This window comes from Nelumbo lutea, chromosome 4 (assembly GCF_056320005.1).
Source record: "Nelumbo lutea isolate HS-2025 chromosome 4, American lotus-T2T, whole genome shotgun sequence".
Lineage (NCBI taxonomy): Eukaryota > Viridiplantae > Streptophyta > Magnoliopsida > Proteales > Nelumbonaceae > Nelumbo > Nelumbo lutea.
Window position 1 is genome coordinate 87445602 of NC_142687.1, and position 23858 is coordinate 87469459.

General features: G+C 38.2%; 1 protein-coding gene and 1 long non-coding RNA gene across 3 annotated transcripts; both read right to left on the reverse strand.

Moving 5' to 3' along the window:
• Positions 1-215: 215 nt before the first annotated feature.
• On the reverse strand, positions 216-22707 carry LOC148861582 (uncharacterized). Of its 2 annotated transcripts, XM_088941604.1 has the most exons (4): positions 22374-22707; positions 22164-22209; positions 19518-20408; positions 216-2750 (listed from the first exon to the last, which is right to left on the reverse strand). In XM_088941604.1, the coding sequence occupies exons 2-4, from the start codon at positions 22167-22169 to the stop codon at positions 1065-1067; spliced, it is 2583 nt and encodes an 860-aa protein (XP_088797730.1). In that variant the 5' UTR covers positions 22170-22209; positions 22374-22707; the 3' UTR covers positions 216-1064. The 2 variants fall into 2 exon arrangements, with proteins under 2 accessions (XP_088797730.1, XP_088797729.1); XM_088941603.1 differs by having other exon boundaries at positions 22164-22707.
• LOC148861583 (uncharacterized) lies at positions 12720-19510 on the reverse strand. Its single transcript, XR_016094990.1, has 2 exons — positions 14231-19510; positions 12720-14141 (listed from the first exon to the last, which is right to left on the reverse strand). It is a non-coding gene; the product is annotated as an uncharacterized LOC148861583 (long non-coding RNA).
• Positions 22708-23858: the final 1151 nt, after the last annotated feature.

Genomic DNA, 23858 nt, shown 5'->3' on the forward strand with positions numbered 1-23858 from the left:
AAACAAAGACTAAAGCCTCATTCCAACCATATGGGATCGGCTAAAGGAAAAGGAACGAAGTTCCTGTTAGAATGAAGAAAGCTATGAGAGGCCATTGGCCTTTTTTTCATTTTTTGACAGAATGACTATTGGTTTGTTAAAGGTAACTGATAGAATAAAATTGATCAGCAAGTTCATGTCTTGGATCCTTTGCTGCAGTAAGAATACATACAAAGTGGGATAAAAAGGGAAAGTGCAGAAGCTTTGATCCATAATAGATGGAAGCCATCAGAACATAAATAAACTACAACATTGCAGGAATGAATAATATGTCCACTTGTATAATGAGGCCAAACATCTGCAGAAATACAAACAAAACCTACCAAATCAAAATTTAATCTTCCTCATCATCATGAAAATCAACTTTGCCATCCAGCAACCTTTCAGACCCCTTTCACAATGACTGCAAGTCAACTTTACAGAAGGGAAGTGACAGATCTGTCAATTCTTGCCTGAAAAATGCCTCTCCTTGAATCTCCTCTTATCTTTCTTGTTCCTCGTGGTCACCTCCTTGTTGCTACATCTTTGTAGACAACCTGCATGCCGCTATGTCATGACTCTTTGGAACATTCAAGTTACCACACCAGCCCTGTGGAAGTAAGTTGGAAATGTGACAAAGATATCCATACTCCTACAAATTAATGAATCATGAGAGCATCCCAAAAATGGTGATGCCCCCAGACAACTGGTTAAACATAGTGATAACATGCTCATGGGCATGACAAGTTGCTAACTACTGGGACCACTTTAAAGAGCATCCTAAACTGTTGCATCTTCAATCCCATTGAAAATTAGAATATCACCACCTAACCAGATAAATCATCTTTACACATCATTACTTCAGGAGGATAGGGAGGACTAAGGACCCCTAATAACTTGTGAACTCCTTTCCTCTCAGACTGAAGAGACTTGTCAATCATGATTGTGTTAGTATTAGACTCATCATCAACCAATGCCTCCTCTGCCTTGGAATTCACAGTCTTAGTAGAAACATCACCAGAATTCCCAGAAACTCTGACCTTGCCTCAGTTCCGCCTGGAAGCTCTTGATATTAAGTTCTCATGCGACAGAGCATCAGGGCTCCTCTTCCTCCGTTTAGTGTTAAAGAAACCAGAAGCAAAAGCTTCCAAGGCTCTAGTGGTCAATGGCCGGTTTCTAGTGCTCTGCCTCCTAGCATTTGCGATAGGCTGCTCTTCTGTGGTAGCAATGTTGTTTGAGGTTTGTAACACCTCTGACTCCTCCATGTGCTGTCTTTCAGATGGAATGGATGACCCCCTTGCATTTGGGTCATCCTGGCTGTCTGTCACCTCCATGACAAAGGGCTCATCAATTTCAAAATCCAGTGGGACATGGGGTAGGTTCAGGTCAATCAAAGTCCGGGGTCCAGGTTTCTCATGAGGTAGTTCTGTACCGAAATAGTTCTGACCAAGAATGCCTTTGCAGATGCCATCGCAGCACTCATCTGGATTGTCTTTAGCAGAAGAGCTAGTGGATGATGCCTTATCCAGAGACATACCCATTTGAGAAACCATGTTTTCACTTCCATCAGGTGAGTCTGACTGGCAATGGGGCTCCTGTCCTGGAGCTACAGAGAAATTGTTTAAACTGCGACTACAAGCAGTTAATCTCCGCCGTTTTGTGACAGGAGCTAAATAGTTTGAGTGACCAGGTTTCACTCTCCGGCTAAATTGGTTCTTCCTCTGATGCTTGTTATTAGGCACATGGACAGACAGATCCTTGTGATTGTTCTCTGGGAAATTCATAGGAACTGGGTTATTCATTAGCTTCTCCTGCACCGAAACACTAAGCACACAATCTGAAAAATCAGATTGCATTCCCTTGTCAAAGATAACCGTCATTGGGCTGGAAGTGTTGGTATTTGCTTGATCATTTGACAACAAATCAGCAGAATCTGGCTCATCTGTTGGCTCCTCAGAGCTATCCTCATCAGTTTCTCTTGAAAGACATGTGGGAGTGGAAGTATTAGTCATGTCGACGGGTAAATTTCTCAGTTCTCTCACCTTGAATGGTCCTTCTCCATGAACCATGCTGGTATCGACAACTGTAAATTTCATGAGATCTGAATTACAATTTGGTAATCGTGGTCGAAGATAGCAATGGCGTTGACGATTGGATGGACCATCTTGGTCCAATTTAGTTTCTGTCTCCCATCCATATTCTTCCTTGCCTCCATTGCCTCTAGCTGCTTCAACCTCAAGCTCAAGAAGCCATGGCTCAGATGCAACTTTGCTCAAGACATCACTAACAGAATCAAAGTAGTGATTTCCTTTAGTAAGTCTCCTTCTTGAGAACTTCTTGACACCAGGTACAAGAAATACCAAGGAATGCTTAGAGCCAGCAAAACCATGATCCTTAGGCTGCTCAGAATGCCAGCCCCTTGCTAGCAAACGGGGCCAAACAGCTTCCCAGAATAGATCATTTGACCGAGCTTTGCTTAATCTGAAGTCTCCAGTTAGAAATTTGATGATGTCTCCAGATGTGAGAGAGGAGCATGCCTTTCCAATTGGTATTTCAGCACGAGTAGAGATAACCTGATTGGTCTTTAAAGGCTCCATCATAATCCCAGTGAGGTCATGTTTCTCTTTACCAACTCCTATAGCTTCAATAAGAATATTCATGCCAACTATATCCTTTAAAGTGGAGACATATTCTTCCAATGAGATTTTTCCCTCTCCAAATGTCTTAGAGACCTGCCAATTGGTCACCATTTACATGGAGACAGGAGCAGAGTTTGTTAAAAAGATAGAAAGGGTAGCTGTAAAATTACAAGCTCAATATTTTCTGAATAGAAGCAGTACTTACAAGTTCATGGCAAAGATTCATGCATTTGCAATAAGGAATCACTCAAAAAAATTTGCAGAAACAAAGATAAATAACAAAGAATGGCAACAATAGAGTCTTGGACAATGAAATTTGACAAATATGGTTTTAACCATCAGACATTTGAAAAATGTTGGAATAGGCCAAAATTTGGTTTTCCCATGTTTTACTGTACAGAAACTGTATATGCTCATGTTTGTTCAAGTTAACAAAAGTAATGATATCAATATAGTATAAATGTCAAATGACATGTTCATCATAGCATGTTGTTGTCATCCATTATCTCTATGGTACTTCAGTTTTCCATAATTGGGAATTTGTCGGAACATGGGCAGTAGGTCCTCTGGAATACCCTGGAACCCCCTGACTTTCAAGGATTGGAAAATTACTACAAGGGCCCTGCTTGGGAGATGAAAATGAGCTTAAAGAGATAGTCCAAACAATCCATTTTACTATTTCATCTTAGTGGTGACTAAAATGAAAGAAAGAAAAAAATGGCATTAGCACCAAAAAGCTTAAAAGTATAAACAGGTAACTAAAAGTCCTTTATCAATATCCTTTTGACCTAGATAATCTATTAGGTGGGAAATGTCAAATGGTGGATCCAAACCTACCCATAAATATGAGACGCATCACAAGAATGGGAGTTGGCCCATCTACAGATCCTGTGGTTCCCAGATGCAAGAGGCTTTTATTATTAATTTTCACATTCTTGGTGCATTTTACAATGCACTCAGTGAACCTTATTCTTATTGCTTACAGATTTGCATGTTTTATGTACGTGTGAATAAACCCTAGTTGTTTCTAGGTCAAAGTAGAGAAGAAGAAGGAAGAAAGAAAACAGAAAGAAGGAGAGGAGAAAAGTGTTCGGCCAGACTAGAAGAGAGGATGTACAAAAGTACCTCTCCTAGCCGACCCACTTAACTTTTATTCATGAAAAACTTGAGTTACAAGAAAGACAATTTTGTCCCTCATTGAAGATGGGACACAACTTAAACTCAGATACAATAGACATTTCACTTTCAATAAGATACACTAGAATGACCAAAATACCCCTGACTCGAGCATTCTAACAGTATGCAATATAGTTGTAACTGTGATTATAGCTTTTGTTATCATTGAACATAAGTTTAATGCCTTGACATCAAAACCATTAAATTCGTAATCACATCCATTATGTTATTGACAAGTAACTCTGGCGAAAATGAAAATACATAATATCCAAAAACATCAACATCTTCCCCCTCTTTAGACCCATGATACTTGGTAACCAACATGTCTAATGTTACCTGTGTCAACAAGACATGATACTGATTTGACACCTGGGTACTCCATTTACACATTCATAACACATGTTCCTTGCCTATTTTACTATTTATTATTATCTGGGCTCATAAATAATAACAATTCCCGTCATTTAGCCAACAAAAGTATATTAATGGTATGTTTTAAACAAGTATCACCATAAGAAAGCTCACATATATTAAAATTATCAAAAAAAGAATTTCTTTATGATTTGTTGTAAGAGAAAAGAAATATAGCTTAGCAAAATACTCGGTGTAGAGGCATGGCAAACAAAAACTGGACAGGTTTCATATCTATATCTGAGATTTCATAAAATGAAGTGCCATGTCTCCTTTCCTACATCAGTATTCATTTCTGTTTGTAGGTCTTCTTTAGTTCCCAATGCCATTCTTACCAGTGGATTAGTGTTAAAAGTGGGAAGTGATCCATGGCATTTGGTACACCTCATAATTGAGATTAGGAAGTCTCTAGAAAGGCTGAATGCTTGGGTTAGTTAGATGGATCCCAAGCATTATTGGGGAAATGGTTATGGTGGTGGCCTTTGGAGAGAGAGAGAGAGGTTATGGCATGAAATGGTGGGAAGTATTCATGGCAGTTTAGAGATTGGGTGGGATGTTGGTGTATCAGGGCAGGCCACTTTGGCAACACCTCAGAAAGCCATTCACATTGTTCTTCCTCAGTTTCTCAGGTATGTCAGGTGTGACGTTTGTTCTAGAAACACTGTCTGGTTCTGGAAGGATGTTTGGGTTGGAAATACCCCTTTAAAGGAGCTTTTCCCTTCACTTTTTGCATTGATTCTATCTCTAATTTGCTCTGTCTCTTGAATCAAGTTTATTTGGATCCTTCTAAGCCAGACAACAGGATTTGGGTTCACAAGTCCAAAAGGACCTCCTCTTGTGCTTCTTTTTAAGTCCCCTTGTCAGTTTTCCTCTCGATATGTTTTCCATTCAAAGGAAATTTGGTCTAGGCCGGTTCCCCCTAAGATAATGACGTTTTGTTGGAAAGTGTATCATGGGAAAGTAAACACTTTAGATAACCTACAAAAGAGAAGACCTTTCCTTTGTATTTCACCCAACTAGTATACTCTTTGTAGACTTCATGGGGAGGATTATTACCATCTATTGATGTCCTGTCCTTTTTCTGCAGAATTATAAGATTGGCTTTTTTTTCGTTGTTTGGGTGTAGGTGGAACATGCCAGCAAAAGTTTGCATGATTTAACCCTTCTACCTTCAGTTGACCTAAAAAAAGAAGGAGAATTATGTGAGATGTGCTAGAGCAGCCTTGCTATGAACAATATGGAAATAAAGGAAACACCAGAATCTTCCAAGAGAAGGAGGAGTAGCCAAGATGTAAAGGATTATGTGTTGAATAGGGCAACTCATTGGTTAAAGACCTTTGAACTATTCCATCATTTCTCCTTTTCAAGTTTATGGAGAAATTGGTCAGCAGTAGCAAGATGTTCATCTAGGAAGACCAAGGCAGTTACAAGATGGATTCCACCGCCTAAAGGCTCACTAAAGCTGAACTTTGATGGGAGTATTCAGGGCAATCCAGGCACTCTGGGATGGGGGGTCTTGAGAAACGTGGTTGGAGAGGTTGTACTTATCTACTCAAGTCCCTTGCGTAGAGAACTACTAGCAGCCTTACAAGGAGTGCAATTTGCAAATCAACTGGGTGTAGCGTAGCTTATTATTGAAGGGGATTCCAAGGTGGTGGTGGGGTGGTTGAAGAACCCTGAGGATATTAATCATATTCAACCATATTTTTAAAAATATTAATATGCATACATACATACACATATATAAAAGTATGCGTACATATTATAGCATGGATCCCACGGGGCAGGGATTGGGGTCCCCGTGGGGCGGGGATTGGGGTCCCGACGGGGTGGGGAGTGCTCTCCCCGTCCCCACCAACGGGGATGAAAATTTCCCCATCCCCGTCCCCATAGGGGGAAAATCATCCCCATCCCCGCCCCATTCGGGGTGGGTCCCAGCGGGAATCGGGGAAATGGGAAAAAATGCCATTCCTAGGAAAACAGGGTAATATTGTTTTGGGTTTAGCTGTAATGCTTGTTTTTCTTTCTAGTTTCCTTGTAATCAGTTGACAGAGGCTGCAGCTCGTGCCTCTCCAAGGGCTGTTATATGAGCTTAAAGTTCTCTATTATCTTTTGAAGTAATAAATGGCTTAGTCACATCGGGGATGGAAGATCTTTCTGTATAGTGTGGCTTGCTTCCTCAATAAGTGCTTCTCTTTTTATAATTTTTTAAGGCTGACTGCTTGTCCACATCTTGGTGTCACCTTGGTATCTTTAGTTCATGGTACCCAATCCATTGACACACACCAACTTTAAAACAAACTTCATCACCAAATACCATTTAAAAAATTTGTGAATAAGCTTCTAATAATTGCATTGACTTTAGCACTTTAAATTCTCAACATCATACACATAACCCTCTTTTGACATTTTCTACTACTATTCATATTCTCAAATGTCCTATGCTTAGTTGTTAAAAGTGAAGTTATAAATAGTGTATATATTTTCTCAAATTATTCTATCAAATGAGTTTGATTACAAATTTCAATCGGATCGAGATATGACTTTTTCAGCTTTGGAAATTTAACAAAATGCAATTAAGATACTCCAACAACTAAGGTTGCTGGAGCAATTGAGATTCTTAGAAGATAGATTTACCATGTTCCTTACAATGTTTTTAAAGGCATTTGAGGCATATGCCTAGAAGCGAGGTGCACTCAAAATGCTCTAAGGCATATGCTGGAGGTGTACACCTCAAACACCTTTTGCATGATTTGTGTGTCTTTGGCACGTCTCATACACCTCATGCAGAAAGAAAGAAAGAAAGGAAGGAAAAAATGAAAGAAAAGGAAAAAAAGAGGCATACGCCTCTTGTGTTCTGAACAATGAATGCCTCATGACTCTGCATTTTAAAACATTGGTTCCTCATAACTCTACCAAGTTGAGAGTTCCTCTTCCAAAATCCTTAATGGAATTTCAAGTGTTGGCTCCATGCCTCTATCTACTTCATCCTCTTAGGCTATTGGGTAAGAAAAATGGAGAATATGAATGGCTATCCTCAAATTTCTTCCTTCTTGATCTTACACTGAAGGAAAGGGACTTGGCATTGGCTAAGCACTAATCCACCTTTTCTACACATTTTCTTGTTCTTAGGTTTCATGTGAAAATTCCAAGTAGACCACTTCTATGAGAAGGATGAACTAAATCTATAATTTCAGTGTAATGTTTATTATTGTTGTGCCCTTAGTTGAAGATTGGTGTGAATTTTGAGGTTTGAGGCCTTACATGGTTTCTCCACTAACAAACTTATCTTGAAATCCCCTTAGTGAAGAGAATGCAACGCAGCCTGCAATTTCCAATAGTGACATCTTGCTCCATTTTTGTTTAATTGTATACAATTTATATATTTCAATTTGGAGAGCATGTCTACTTTTTGGCCCTGCCATGGTGGCACCTCAAAGACATTAGTTGTTGAACATGTTTGGGCCATACCCACAGATCAAGCCCTGAAACACTGCCTAAATATCTGACTTGATTGCATCCTAATATGTGATCACATGATTGACATGATATGCTTAGGCTTGATTAACCATTGCCTCATGATATGCTCAGGCTTCACATGCTTGAGAGCACTCTGTTTACAGAGAGAAAAAGGCTTTAACGTCAGACCAGATTCAGAGTGCAACAATCTGCCACCTGGAACCCAAGTGACCTGAAGAGAAATGATGAAGATGATCATATGGTTGTACCATGTTTAATTGGGACTTGGGAATATCATGTCACCCTCAGTCAAAATAATATGTGATGGTTCAGTACATAATTCTCAACATGTCACCTAGGCAACAAGGCGCTCTTGGTTGCATACCTAACCTAAATTCCATGCCTTAGGAAAAAAATGGCACCCATCTAGGTGACTACATGGCCCTCTAGGCAACAAAAATCACAATGCAGAATGTTGGGCACTTGGGCAGCTATATATATGAACAGTTGTAAGGCCTGCTATGCTGTATGGAGTAGAGTGTTGGGTAGTCAAGAAACATGTCCAAAAAAATGAGTGTGGCAGAAAAGCATATGCTGAGATGGATGAGTAGAAAACTAGAAAGGATAAGGTCAGAAACAAAGTTATACAAAGGAACCTAGGAGTAGCTCCAATAGGTGATAAAATGATAATAAGTAGACTAAGATGGTCAGGCCACATGCATAGAAGATCACTGACAGCACCCATAAGAAGTGATCTGTTGCAAGTTGAAGATGCTAGAAGGGCTACGGTAGACCAAAAAAGACGGGTAAAAAATGATTTAAACACTTGTAATTTAACAAGGGATATAACATTAAACAAAATGGAATGACAAAACAGGATTCAGGTAGCCAACCCCATATAGTTGAGAAAAGGCTTGGATGATGATGATGATTTATCAATATTATCACTACAGATTATCAATGATAGAATGTATGTTAATACATTCTATTCATGTTTAGGGCTATTACTTGGTTTAGCGGTAAAATCTCAGGTTGGTAAGCATGAGAGCATCGGTTTGCGTTTGAGGGCTGCCACTTTGTGCCAAAAATATAATAAATAAATGTCAAAGTTTAGGATTGGATAATGGCCTCCCAAATAGCTAGGGCCAACATTGGATAATGGCATCTATATTATATATGATTTGTTTAAGGAATTTATCATCAAAAATAAAAGGGAAATTGTCTAAAAGTCACCATGGGTTTTCAGCATCTCTTAAACTCACCACAACTTTTCAAAATGTCTAAAACTCACCATGTCACTAACTTGACGTTAAAGAGACTAACGGATGTTAATATGTTACCATTTTAACCTTCATAGAAAAATATAAAATATATACAAAATAAATTAGCGAGTGTTAATATATTACCATTTTAATATTTAGACATGAAAAAAAGGAAAAGTTCAAAAAAAATATTTTCAAATATAAAATACATAAAAACATAGAAATTACAAAAAATATAAAAGATTATAGAAATTGCAAACTAAATAAAAAAATATTTTCAAATTATAGAAACTATAGAAATTGAAAAAAAAAACAGAAAATAAAAATTGTAGAAAAAACACCAAAAAATATAGAAAAACACAGAAATTGTAAATAAATAACAAAAATACAAGAAAATTTATAGATTGTAGAAAATAGAAAATTAAAAAAAACATTGAAAATTATAACAAAACATTAAAAATGCAAAATAAACAAGAAAACTGAAAAAGACCATTTTTCCTCTAACTCACCATTCAAGGGTAATTTGGTCATGAAAACTGTTATTTATGCTGACATGGACACCTCTGTTAAGAAGCATTAACGGTGCACTAACGGAAGATGAGTTTTGGAAAATAAAAACTTACTGACATGGTGAGTTTTAGACAATTTCCCAAAATAAAAGATGCAAATGTCTTAAGAAGAGAAATAAAGAAAGGTAGCAGTAAAGAGTTTACTCTTTTTTTGCTCCTGTATAAAAGGACACCTAATTATTCATCAAAAAAAAGGACACCTAATTGAATTCTAATTGTAATTGCCTAATGGATTGCCTATTTGGTGTAAAAGATTATAGAAAGTTAGAAACTAGGATAGATTGCCTATTCTAATTGTAATTGCTTAATGTGCCTTCTAGTTCTAGTAGAAGACTAGTTATAGTTAAGTAGGAAACTATTCAAACTAGGAACTACTGAACTAGTAGAAGACTGGTTCGGGTCGGGTCGGGTTGGTTTTGGTTTTCACACAAGAAAACCGAAACCGACCCGATATATCGGTTTATATATTTGCCCAACCCGAAACCGACCGGTACTGATGAAAACCCAACCAACTCGTGTTGGGCCGGTCCGGGTTGGTCGGTTTGGTCGGGTTGGTCCTTATGATGAACAGCCCTACCACCTTGGAGTCTCCTTCAATTATTAAGTTTTGCACTAAGAGTTGATAGGCAATCTGTACCCCCTGTGCCGCAGATAGGAGTTCAGCCCTCACAGAGTCTCCTATTCCCACCAATCCCGAAAAAAAGGCAATAATGTTTCTGTTCTCATCTCTCAGTACACCACCAATCCCAGACGGTCCTGGGTTACCCTGACTACTTCCGTCAAAGTTCAGCTTAATAAAACCCTCCATCGGCAGAGTCCAAGTTACTTGGACTCTAGGCTTCATAGAGGAAGTGAGGGCAACTGCAGACCAATTCCTCATTAAATCCTCAAAGGAACAATCTTCAAAGAGCTTTAAGGATTTCAGCCATAAAATAGTCCTTGTAACAATACACTCGTTGACCTCAAGAATACTTCTTTCCTTCTCCTGAAAAATTCTGGAGTTTCTCTCTTCCCAAATAGTCCAAAGGAGAGCTGCTCTTATACACTTCAACATGACTCTCCCTCTTCTTGTGGTCCACACAAAGGTAGAAGGGGAAAACAGCAAATTTACCTCAGCTGGCAAGTTCCACCTACACTCAAACAAATCAAATACCCAATTCCAAATGGCAGCAGCAAAAGGACAAGAAATCAATAAGTGGTAACAGTCCTCATTTTGCGCTTTGCACAAAATACACCAGTTAGGAGAAATCAATTATAGCATTACTTAGTAGCTAATAATTTTCTAACATGCAATTACTCTATCAAATATTTATTATAATATAGTGTTGTGCTTGAGATATTAAAATCAATTATTTAAAATACTATCGTCTTTCATACACAATGGTTTACTACGTTCTCAGAGGAAAATTATTGTTGTTGGTAAAGAGAATTGCCACTTTTTCAAATTACATGGATGTCGAATGGCATGTAAAATTAGGGAACTAACCTAGGATTTAGTTTTTTCTTTGTATGATTCTATTGCATAGGCCTAGGAAACTAGGCACTCCACTGTCACCTACAATTGCCTAGACACCTTGGCAACTATGGTTCAGTACCTAAAAAGCATTTTGCTTATGTAGTCAAATCACAGTGTCTTTTCTATTAATTAACTGAAAGTTCATTAAAGATCAAAATAGGATAAATACAAAGAGGGAGCACCAGTAAGGTGATCCAAACAAAATAACAACGCTCTATATAGTCAAACCAAAGAGTCCATTCTATTATTGATGGACAGTTGACTAAAGATCAAAATACAATAAATACCCGGGCAAGTGTTTCCCAAGTAAAACTTGCCTGGGTAAGCAAATTTCCAGTGTCCTTGTACGCTACCAGTTACCTGGGTAAAGAGAGAGATGAGAGGGGGAGGTCACTTATTGGCTTCAACAAGCGTGAGATAAATTATTTACCCACCTCACAAGAGGGTATCAGTTACCCGGGTAACTGTGGGACCCAATATAGCAGCAAATGAACACAGATATTGTGGTCAACTTACCCCCCACTAAATACCGGCAAACAAACAGGGCCTAAATACAAAGAAATGAGAATTGGCCCCAACCAAGAGAGCAACATTCTGAGATACAAATAGCACAATTAAAAAAAAAATGAAATAGAGCCCCACATAAATATCAAAAATATACAATATAATTCACATCTGCGAACTCCACTCCCGGATATGTGAATTGGCTAACAACCTTGGAACCCATCAGAACAAATTGCTCACTCTAGAGGTGATCCTTCCCATACTAGTCTCAAAGATAATAACTATAGACAATTCTTAAGGACTGTTTCTTGTTAACACCCAAAACTCTCTTGTTTCTTTTCCTTCTGGTTTTTGATACTGGACTAACAGTCTGATCACTATCCTTTGGGAGGACCAAGAATAACAGGAAGGTGGTTATAATTGTTTTATTTTCTCTCAACTTATCCTGCCATCGTGCTCTATCAGCATTAGTACAAACTATTTTGGTCAGCTACACCAATCTTATCCTGCCATCGTGCTCTATCAAAAACCATGTCTTCTGTCAAATTATAAGTCATTTGATCATTTCTTACCACTTCAGCCCACATTTTATTTTCTTTTAGTAGTAAACTCCTAAAAATAATCTAATTATTCTGTTAGACCTGGAAATCAACCAAAAAAAATCAAATCTTAATACTATCATTTCAGACAAATGTAAAATGCTGGTCCAAGGTCATAAATTGCAGGACTGGTTTCAGAAGCAATTTTAATGTCATCCATAAGAATCGAATTCCATGAAAACATATTATATATAATAAATGGGAAAAGAATGATTCTTCTTTGTATTCCAACTGAAAAGAAGTTTAGTAAAAGTACAGTTCCTAAACAAGAAGGAAACCAGTAAACAAAATACAGAAAACATTGGGTTGGGTTTTCTTGTCTCACCAACTCATCTAGAGATTCCTAAGGCCAACCGGGTCCATCTGTTAATTTCACCCTTCTAGATCAAATCATGATGTACCTAAGGGCAAGAAAACTACATGATTTCTACTTTGCATATCTCAAATCAAGTATCTCTCTGCTTGAAATATATCAAAGGTTGGTGAGGAAGGCTGTATCCAAAGTCCAAACTTCATCATAATCCTGTTTTTCCATTCCATTTTGTCTGTCACCGTATCCATTGTTAAATTACGAGTGCTTAAATCATTTCTTACTACTTCAACCCGTGTCCTTTTTGGTCTGTCATCTGTCCCTAGCCCTTCTAGCCCCTTCAACTTGTAACAGATCACTTCATCTTATAGGTGTTGTGGGTGATCTTCTATGCACGTGACTAAACCATCTTAGTCTACTTTCTCTCATTTTATGCACATGACCAAACTTATAGATGCATAGACTACTTGGAAGTTCTTAGCTAACTCACATCCTTTCTACTACCATAATGCTTTGATGTTATAATCAATTCCACTAATGCCAAGACTTCCTTGTGGAAGAGCCTTTTTTGTTTTTTTTTTTTTTATTTTATTTTTTTGGAATCATCTTTTCTCTTGAAAACTTTCTCTAATGCAAAGTAACCACAAGTACCTCATATTGGTGATATTCCACAACGATTGTTCCACATTTGTTAGAAATTTCTTTTTTATCTGAAGAAGGTAAAACATGGAATACACTAAATCCAAACAGGTATACACAAGGATATGTACATTGCTATACAGAAGATAATGCATACGCCTCCTCTAATATTAACATTAAGGGGGTAAAGAACTAATAAGTAATAACTATATAAAGACCTTTTAACATGCTGGAGCACTCTGCACTCCAACTATACCGGGATACAAAGATTTATACTTTTGCTCCCCCACCCCGCACCCCCCCCCCAAAAAAAAAGAAAAAGAAAAACCGATGTCTACTGACCCCTCGTTTAGCCTATACATCATCCATTCCATTTGCAGTTCTTCTAACCCATGCACTGAGCTCCCTCGAAAGGTAGGCCATCTCCTTGAAGGCATGCTTGTAAATCCAAGAGCTGAATTGTTTTTTCTTGTCCAAGATATGACCTGTTTTGAATCCCCTTTCACTTCCAACTCTCATTTTCCAAGCTGTTTTGTTAATCTTAGTCCTTGCAGCAGTGCCATCAGTTCAACTCTAACCAAGTCACCAGCTCCAATTGACCCAAAATACATAGCCACCACCAAGCCTAAGTGGTTCCCGAGCATACCCCCAATGTCTGCCCTCCTCAGATTACCCATGGAGCTATCATCAAAGTTCAACTTTATCCTGTTGTCAGTTGGTGAAATCCAATTCATATGCACACTTTCTTTCTGTGTCCTTGTCTGCACCACTTCTGCCCAAGTTCTTACAATATCATTAACTGAGAATATTCAAAAGAGTTCCAAAGTTTTTTACCCAATGTGCAGCTCTGACTTTTAAGCCTTCTATCAATTCATCCTTGGACCTACTCTTATCATTGAAGATTCTTTGGTTTCATTCCTCCCAAATGGCCCACACCTCTGTTGCCCTTACTTCCCTCCAAATTATTCTCCCTCTCTTCTTTGGCTACCTCAAGAAGCTGGGACTGAATAGGCTTACCACACCTTGAGGGGGAATCCACCTACAACCAAAGAGAGATCAGAAATATTCACAAACACAAAGCACAAAGGGACATGTGATTAGTAGCCAAGGCAAGGAAAGATCCCTTACATTGGCTGAAATCATTGGATTGTATCCAAACCAGGGCTATTCATTGGCTGAAATCTTTGGACTCCTTCAGCTCCTTCTCCTTTGATGACTTTTGGAGGAATTGAAATGTTATAGATCATTCCTCAATTAAGTAAAACAGACCTGTAACAGTTAGGGCACCTCCTCCAGAAGGTTTTACCAAATTGAATCTTGATGGTAGTAGCCAGGGCAATCCAGGACCATCAGGAATTGGAGAGGTTTTAAGGAATGAGGATGGAAACATCATCTCTTTGTTTTCAGGCCCAGTGGGAATAGGGGACTCTACAAGGACTGAGCTATTGGCTGCAATACAAGGAATTCAGATTGCCAACCAACTTGGAGTAGAGAATCTACTAATTGAAGGGAACTCCAAGGTGATTGTGGGCCGGCTGATGAACCCAGATTCAGTTGTTTGGAATTATAGGGACCTCATAAAAAAAGTCAAATGCTTAACAAGACGGGCCGGCTGATGAACCCAGATTCAGTTGTTTGGAATTATATGGACCTCATAAAAAAAGTCAAATGCTTAACAAGACATACAACTCTCAGAATCGGGGGGGTGGGGGGGAGTCGGCAAATACTTTGGCTGACTCTCTTGCTAAACAAGGGTCCTCTAGAGATGGGTTATTTTGGGCAGCTATGGAATTTGATTAGGAGAGGCTGCACCTTGCGCCTCTCCAAGGGAAGCTTGTAAAGTTCTATTATGCTTGATTAATGAAATCAAATTTTCAATTAAAAAAAAAAAAGACATGTGATTAGTAATGAGAAATAGTCTTACCACTAGCTTTGCAAACCATACACATATGAGGAGAGAGGCACATGTTAGGCCTTCATTTTTGCAGCATACCACAGGTATTGATCTTTCCAAGGAACACTTCCCAACACAAAGCTTGAACTTTAGAAGAGATAGGCTTGCACCAAATCTCTTTCACTGGGAAGTTTACCCCCAAGGAATCAAAGTAAATAAGGAGGCTGAAAAAGGAAGCACAAGAGAAAACACCATGAGAGGAGGGAGAACAAATTCCATTGTCCTCTGAATTTTGATCCAAGAAAACATTATCCAGTTTAGCTAGTAACAAACGAGGAAGTCATATTCATTATCCTGTGCAATAGCTTGTTTCTCTCTAGGGAAACCTCCGTAACCATTTACCTAGCAGAGTTGTGTTTCTCTGAATTAGGTTCCCAATACCTAACCCACCCTATTCCTTGGATCTACACACCTACTCCCACTTCACCAAATGGTCCTTTCTCTCATCCCCTAGTTCCCATAAGAATTCCCTCATGTATTTTTTCTAAATGCCTAGCCACTTTAACTGGTCAACAAAAGGTGGAAAGGTAATAAATGAGTAGGTTGGCCAAAGATGATTTAATTAGGATTATTCTCCCACCCATTAAGATGTAGTTCCTTTTCCTAATAGGAAATCTCTCCACTACAGGTTTCCAGAAACTTTTTGCTCTTAGGTTGCCCCCCAAAGGTAGTCTAAGGTATTCTAATGACCCGGTTTTTAACCTTACAACCGAGGATCCCCTCCAACAATTTAACTTCTTCCTCTATCATATTAAGTACTACAACACAACCAGTTCTTTTTTTTTTTTTATCAATACTCTAAAGACCACTTCCAACAGATAGGAACCATCTATTTGTGTTAACTGAATCACTTTTGATGGAGACTGAATAAAAATTGGCACAGCTCAACAATTCTGGCTCCTGTAGAAGGGCAACAACATCAGCCTTAATAGAATCTGCATCCCAACAGGTCTACTGAAGACCTAAATATATTATCATTTGCATCATAAAGCATCTGCTCTTAGGGATTCAAGACTCAAGAGAGATACCATGAGACCTTCCATCAAACTGAAGTCTTACCTCAGCATGGGCTGGAGAACTTTGTCGTTGTGGAGGATCTGAGGATCCCTACTAGGTATCCCCAAATGTCAATCACAGGTATTCCGTTTTTTGGCAGTACATCCATAGAGATTCCTAAGAAATCCTTTAAGACAAAACCCCATAATTATGGAAGAGAGAGAAGTCTTCCCCCCCAGAGTTTTTATCAGAAACCAAGAAAAAGCAAAGAAAGAACACATGGAGAAAATAAGATTTTATGTGGCTCATCAATCCATGTTTATGTCTTCGGCCCCTGCAAAATTCTACTATATTCTCAACTGGTAATATAGCCTCAGCTTCCTCCTGCTAGCCTCTGAAACAATGTTTTAAAAACCGACCCAGAGGCTGGACTGTTTTTGCCTCCAGGTCACGGGTTACCGGTTCAACCATCTGGGTGAAATGGGTCAGACCGTGCCACATCATCATTATATGTGTGTGTACATGTATATATATGTGTAAAAATACATATTTTATCAATAAATAATGTATAATTATGTTTTACATATGTTATATGTATTATTTTATATTTAATTTATGTTTTCTAATTCAGTTTTTATTTTTTTTTAGTTATAAAGATATTAAAAATTGTGATTTGAGGCCAAAAAAGGGGTTTTTTGCAAAAATAGCGAGGCAAGGCGTTGGGATGCATAGATCTCGAAAAGTTACCCAAAATCAAAAAAAAAAAGATCACCCCATTCGGACACTGGAGTGCAAAGTTATGGCCTGCGAAAATTTGCATGCATTGAGTGTGCAACCCGCAACTTGGTGACTGGGTCGACGGTTGAACCAGCCAGGTCGAATGATTTTTGACCAAGTCAACAATTTTTTACCGATTGAAGGGTTTTAATAGAATCGGACCCAAAATCATGGCCGGGTGACGGTTTGAACGGTTCAACTGGCCGAGTCAACAACAGGTTGAAAACACTACTTTGAAGTGTTGAGCTTTCTCCTCTATGCCTTGATCCAACCCCAATATCTATATACCCAAAATAACCCTATATGGAAAATTTTATAGACTATTTTTTGCATTTGGTTCAAGGCATTGTGTACAATACATCTCTTTTGACCAGTATATAATTTCCCTCTAGATTCAAAGCCATGACCATATATAACTGTTCACACTTTCAGCATGCCAACAAAGTTGTCTAGCACTATCCATTCAAGACCCACCATGTTATTATGGCATTGTTTAAAGCAAGGTTTCCTTTTTCTTTTTCTTTTTCCCTTTCTAGATTGATTATGGTAGAAAGATGGAAGATCATCCTTGTCTAAAAGAATCTAGAAAAAACTGAAGAAATGGTACCAGTAAGCTGATTAAAAGAACAAACACAGTGTTATTTTCAGAAGGACTATTACAGGAAACTAAAACTAGGGCAAAATGGTTTACAAGGACATATAAATGGAGTTAATGATCCCCAAGCAACTTAAGCATGGATATTTATATCTGGGTTAGCTAACTCATTGATGTTAAAATGGTGTCGTCTCAAACAACAAAAAAGTCAATAAGTGTCCACTTCTGTAAAATCCATCTCTTGGAAATAAAAAGGAAACCTTACCAGCCAGTTTAGTTATAGCAGAAACCCTTTTTATTTAAGAGGCATGCCAAAAGCTCCTGGAATGATGGTTTTATACTGCTGCAAAGAGATAGTAATAACAGAAAAATACTTGAAAAGAAAAATATAACTACTAATTTTGTATAGGAGACCTAAATTTCAGAGATAGGATCTAAAGAAAAACTTGAAAATCTATTCACCTTCTGCAAAAGAACAAAGATACTGACAACAGTACAATACAGTAACATTCTGAGTCTTCAAAAAGTAGAGTCATCATTATTCAATATGCATAGAACCAGAAAATGGCAAATAGGTGGAAGCATACCATGGCTGGTGGCTATGGACGGCATTCTCACTCAAGATCATTTGAAGAGAAGAGGGTATCAAATGGAAATTAGATGTGTTCTCTGTGAATTAGAAGCAGAAAGCATATTGCATTTGTTGGTTGAATGCTGGTACACAAGGTTTATTTGGGGATTCTTCTTTCAGCTCTTCAAGGAGAGGTGATCATCTCAAGTGCCTAAAGAAATCTTTGACTCTCTGGCTGGTTCTCAATGGAAGCAGAAAAGTAAAGATTCTTTGGAGTTGTGTTCCTTTCACAGTGTGTTTGGGAAGTGTGGAAAGAGAGAACTAGCAGAATTTTTCAAGGAAAATTGAAAAGCGAGAAGCTATGCATGATCATTGGTGTAAAGCTTTTATACTGGGTTTTGGTTCTACCAGGATTTGAGGGATCAAAAAGAGAAGAATTTGGTTCTGATTTTTGGAGTACTTTAAACCTACATTAGATGTATTGTTGCAAGGAAAATGGATGTACTTATTTTTTGTTTTGTTTTTTGCTTTTTTGCTTTTTGTTGTATTGGGTGATCCCTCATCACTTAGGTATTTTTGTAAGACTAATGAGGTGCGGAATGCCCTCACACATCACAATAAGAAGAATACAAGTTAGCTTATGTATCAGTCATCGGATTAGCTGATCTCCTAACCCACTGTATCCCCAAGTTCATTTCTTTTCAACCATTTGATTTTCTTAACTTCATCTCTGTAGTACCAAATTACAGGCTCCGGTTCTTTCAACCACTTCGCCATCAGCTTTGAGTCACTTTCAATCATCAAATTTTCCAAGTTCAGCTCATTTGCAATCAGTTTTCCCAAGCAGCTCACTAAGAGAGTCTCCTATTTTTCATTTATTTCTTTTTTTCTTTTTCTTTTTTGGAGGGGGGAGTTTTGTCTAGTCTAGAGTCTAGACATGCAGTTGTAGCATCATAGAATACATTTTATTTCACATCACCCTTTGTTGAATAAAGATACAGTAGACCACATCATTAACAAGTTCATTCTTGGGACATATAAGAAGTAAATTCTTGAAACCAACTTGATTACTGATAGCTTGGGTAGTGGTGGAGTGAATAGAACAGAGGTCAATGGGGCTTGACCCTCCTAGGTTAGCTCTGATAGGTTTTGGGGATTCTTTTTGTACTGATTTACCGCTTGGCTGGCTGTTTAGCCCCTTGGTTTTGATCATTAGCTCTTGATGGTCTTGTTGTTCTTTTATTTCTATTTTTGCTTTTGATTTTGTAATACGGTTAGCATTACCATGTGGAGAAGAAAAAAGAAGCCCTTAGTCCAAAATGAAACTATTACATTAAGAATCAAATACATAAACAATAGTGGTTTAAAGGAAGGCAGTAAGTACTTCACTACAATGTATAATTATTACACAGGATATATAATGTTTCAGAAGTAAACACTTAATTTGATCCAGTGATATTTCAGAAGTAAATCCTAAAGGAAATTTTTTTTATGTAATATCTGACAAAATTTTACATAATACCTCCAGTAATGTGTTTTTGCTTTCCTCCGACACATGCATAAGCAATCGAGATAACAATTCCTGTTGCCTTCCTCCTGTAAAAATTCTTTGCCCCTGTATGCACCGTCTGCTTCTCAACTTCCGACACTCTGACCATCTACGGTGTGCATCTGACCTATAAAACTTTCCATAATAGAATGACAGTATATCCCCCATCTGTTTACCACCAATAAATCTTTTCACTTGAACAAGATTCTTCCCAAAAATATATAGACCAAGGATAAGGCTCTTCTCCTCAATGTCACTCCAATGATCACCAAGAGAACCTGGCACTGGATAGTCACATTTGCCACCGGCATGATGATACTGGATGGAATTGCTTTGTTGTGGCAAAGGGAACTCGACATCCATCTGATCACCAATCACCATAGGTTTTTCGTTTTCTGATTCATTTTGTCCCTTCCCATGGCCCAGTGCAATGCCTGATGGTTCAACCTCAAGATTTGAGTCTGTGTTACTTGAACTTATTTGGCTTTCCTTGCCTTTTATACATTCCATTGATCCATTTGTATTGATTGCATTATCCAAATCATCCAGAAACTCCATGGTTTTACTCTTTATGTCATTAAGTTTATTATGCACCCACATAATTGGGATCGACTGTCCCACTTGAAAAGAATGGGCAACATCAGCTGCCATGACTTCTGCATCAGTTGGGATCTTTATTAGCTGAAGACGATCAGTTTCAGCCATCAGAGGTGGAATTTCAACCTGGTACTTGTCTCCAACTCGAGGAAGTACCTGTGGATCTCCAAATATATCACTTATATCAAGAGAACCTAAAGAATGTAACTGTTCAGGAGAAGCATCTTCAGTGCACTCACTGTCATGATACAGTTCAACTGAATCCATCTGTAAAATCAAATGAAAAGGAATGTGAATGCAGTAAACTGGCACAAATATGGATATAAAACCTCTGATACAATCCAAAGCAGACCAAATCATTAGCAAGTTAATGATAACTAAAACAAGACCCAAGTCACATGATAGTGAATCAACTTTAAGTTACTTGCAAAGCACCTGAAATTAAAACTAAAATAAATAAATGTATAACTAAATTAAAGAGAAGGAAAGAACTGTGTAAAATGTTTAAAAAGATATCATCTTCAAATACACCAAAAAGGGAAGTGAATACCATGGATTTAAACTAATTCATTTTGCAAATGATAACACGCCTTAAAGTAATTAACTGAACTAGAGGTTTACAAGCACAAAAAAGACAAGATGAGCTGTCAATAACTTAAGGCTCAGAAACATTCACTGCACTGGAATAGAGGCAATAAGAGGGATTTAAGGCAGTTTCCGCAAGCATCCATGGTTACCTAGACACTAATATGTTTCTTTTAAGCTGTCAGACCTTTGTGATGGGTAACTATAGGAGCCAAGAATTTAGTTTATAGAATTAAATTTTACAAGTATATTTTCTCCTATTATACAACACAATTAGCTTACTAGCTACCAAAATTACCATGAATGCAAACCATAAAGAGATGATAGTTCAGTCATCCCCAAGTTATCTTCCCTTGAGAACAAATAAATGTTACATGGTAAGAAAGTTCCATATTTGGGTTCAATAACCAAAGCTGAATAGCATGTCCTTTCAATCCCCACAGCCAATGTGAATAAAAATACGAAATTCAGGAAATTGAACCACCAAAATCAACTTAAGAGCAAGTTAAACACTAATGACTTATCAAGTATCAATTTGTTCAGAGCAGAAAATACAACAAGTGCTTCCTAAGTGTAAGAGAGCTCCTCTAACCAAGAATATTCAGATAACTCTTTTTTTCCTTAAGGCTCAGTTCGAAGGAGTACAAATACAAATATGTAGAGTGCAAAACTTTATATTTTGTATTATTTTTGTATGTATTTGTACTGTACATATTTGTATTTGTACTCTTTCCAAACTGAGCCTAAGGTTCAACAGAAAAGACTAACACGTCAAAAGAACATAAATAAAATTCAGCAGGTGGATATATACATATAAAAAGAAATAGGAACCAAAGATCCACAAACGAGAAAGAAATAATATAGATATATACATATAAAAATTAAACAGTATTTAAGAAAATCCCAATACCTGTATATGCAAATCAAAGGGAATGTCATAGTTAAATGTCACAAACACTGCGGACAAAAATTATATTCAAACAACTGAATAAAACCCACAAAACGGATTTCACAAACTAAACACCACCAGCAAGGAATACAGACAAACAAAGCCTCAGAGAAACAGACCCATACAAAGACTAGCACATCCTAGATCCATTTTCAAACCCGAAACGACTCCTAAAGCTACTCCACATATGCCCATCTCAGAAGACCATTAAGAAACAGAAAATATCGCGAAATTAAAGAGACACAAATAGTATATTAACCTCTAAACAACAAGTCCTACAATCTTAACCAAAGCAGCAACATTCGAACTGGACAAACCGTTCAAGAATCATGAACCCATACTTGGCAATGAGAATTTCTATGTGATCCCATCAAATTCAACTTATTCGAACGCTAAAACAACTACCGGAACGCGAAGAAGAATACATTAAATCATCTTATAAACAGAAGGAAACATGCAAAAAGGAATAAGATGGAAGGTACGCTAACCTCCATGGAAGAGCTTGAACGTCAAAACCCACGTGAAAACTTAAGCCTGCGCAAATGGGTCTTCATGGTTATGTATCGATTGACCTCGATTGTCAACTCCTCAATGTAAAATAACCAAGACGAGAGCACAAAACGGAGCATAGCACACACGAAGTGACACAGAGATAGATAGAAAGTGATAGAGACGAAGAGACGGCAGAGGAGGTTTACCTGACTTAAGAGAGCTAAGCTTTCATGGCTTACGAATGTGGGAATTCGTGGGTGGGTGGAGGGTTGGGGGACTCGCAGGGACGAAAATGAGAGGGAAGGCCAGGGGAGGAAAAAAATAAGAAAAAACCAAAGTCGTTCTCTCTAGGCAGCGAGAGAGAGGGGGGGGCTGGACTCTGGAGAGAGAATAATAATAATATACGAGTCTTTTTAGCGAGGGGGATTTAAAGCAGAGAGAGAGAGAGATGAGATTTACGCAGTTCAGAACTTCAGAAGGATTTATGGTCACATGACGATGCGAGAATGCAAGATGTGACCACGGACTTCGTAGCCGGGGGCCGGGGTTCTAAACTCAACTCTCTACTTTAATCTAATCTGATTTCCTCGTTGAAATGACCAAGATACCCTTGTAGCCCCATCTTTTATTTTTGAATAAAGAAAGTGCAGCACTGCAGCGGCAGGTTGTTGGGTATGGGGACACGGTTGCCTAAACTGATGTAAAGGGCTCCATCGAACGGTGGATAACAAAGCTTCCCTTAGATGGACGAAATCATCTATGGTAGATAACGAAGCCAGACGGAATCTTAATTAAAACTTCCCCTGCTGATGTGACTGTTTCCTCAATTCTTACCTGGCAATGGTCCTTCAGAAAGGAGGGAACTGGGAAGTGAACTCGTAGCCGTCGTTGGATGCGTAGTAGGTATAAGTTAAAACACAGGCAGCCCATCCCAATCATAAAGGTTTGCCACGTGGCAAATTAGGTCTCTAGATCTCAAAGTTGGTCTTATGCTTGAGGGCAAAATAGTCAGATAAAAGTATTAAATTGTGATTATCCATTACTACAAGCCTGACTGAATGGGTGTGCCTGTATACCACGACATTTGTACATGTGTTTTCCATGACCTTTCGTAGGCGGGCAGTTATCCGGTGCTGTAAAAAGCATAGAATCTATTTTTACATTCTAACCGCAGCCGTCAAAAAAAAGCTATCGGTCGAGAACTTCTATGAAAACTGGACCAGTTAACGTGTCTTCCGTTGGATGGTGACATGTTCCTTCGGGGAAGACTGGACTTACCAGCGAAGCTTGACACGTGTAAGAATCTTGATAAAGATTAGAGATGTTTGCAGATAATAAAATTGCCACGTGCAAGGTATGGATTCGTAGGTCCACAGTTATCGGTAACTGTGGACCTGAACCCTACGATTGCGGTGGAATAACGTATGGATTCGTAGGTCATACCACATGTGGGCCACCTAGGCATTCCTTTTTTTGTGTCTTAACTCTTAACTGTCAATCATATTATAATTGTAGTTTGATTACAGTTACTTAATTTCTCACGAGAGATGGTTTAATGGCTTTATCTCGAGAAATTCTTGAACTATGGAGTGTGGACCAACTTAATGAGGGGTGTTTTGGTCTTTTTAGCATCAGCCGAAATGATTTTTTTATTTTACCCGCAAGCGATTGCTAGCAATACGGGCCTGGGG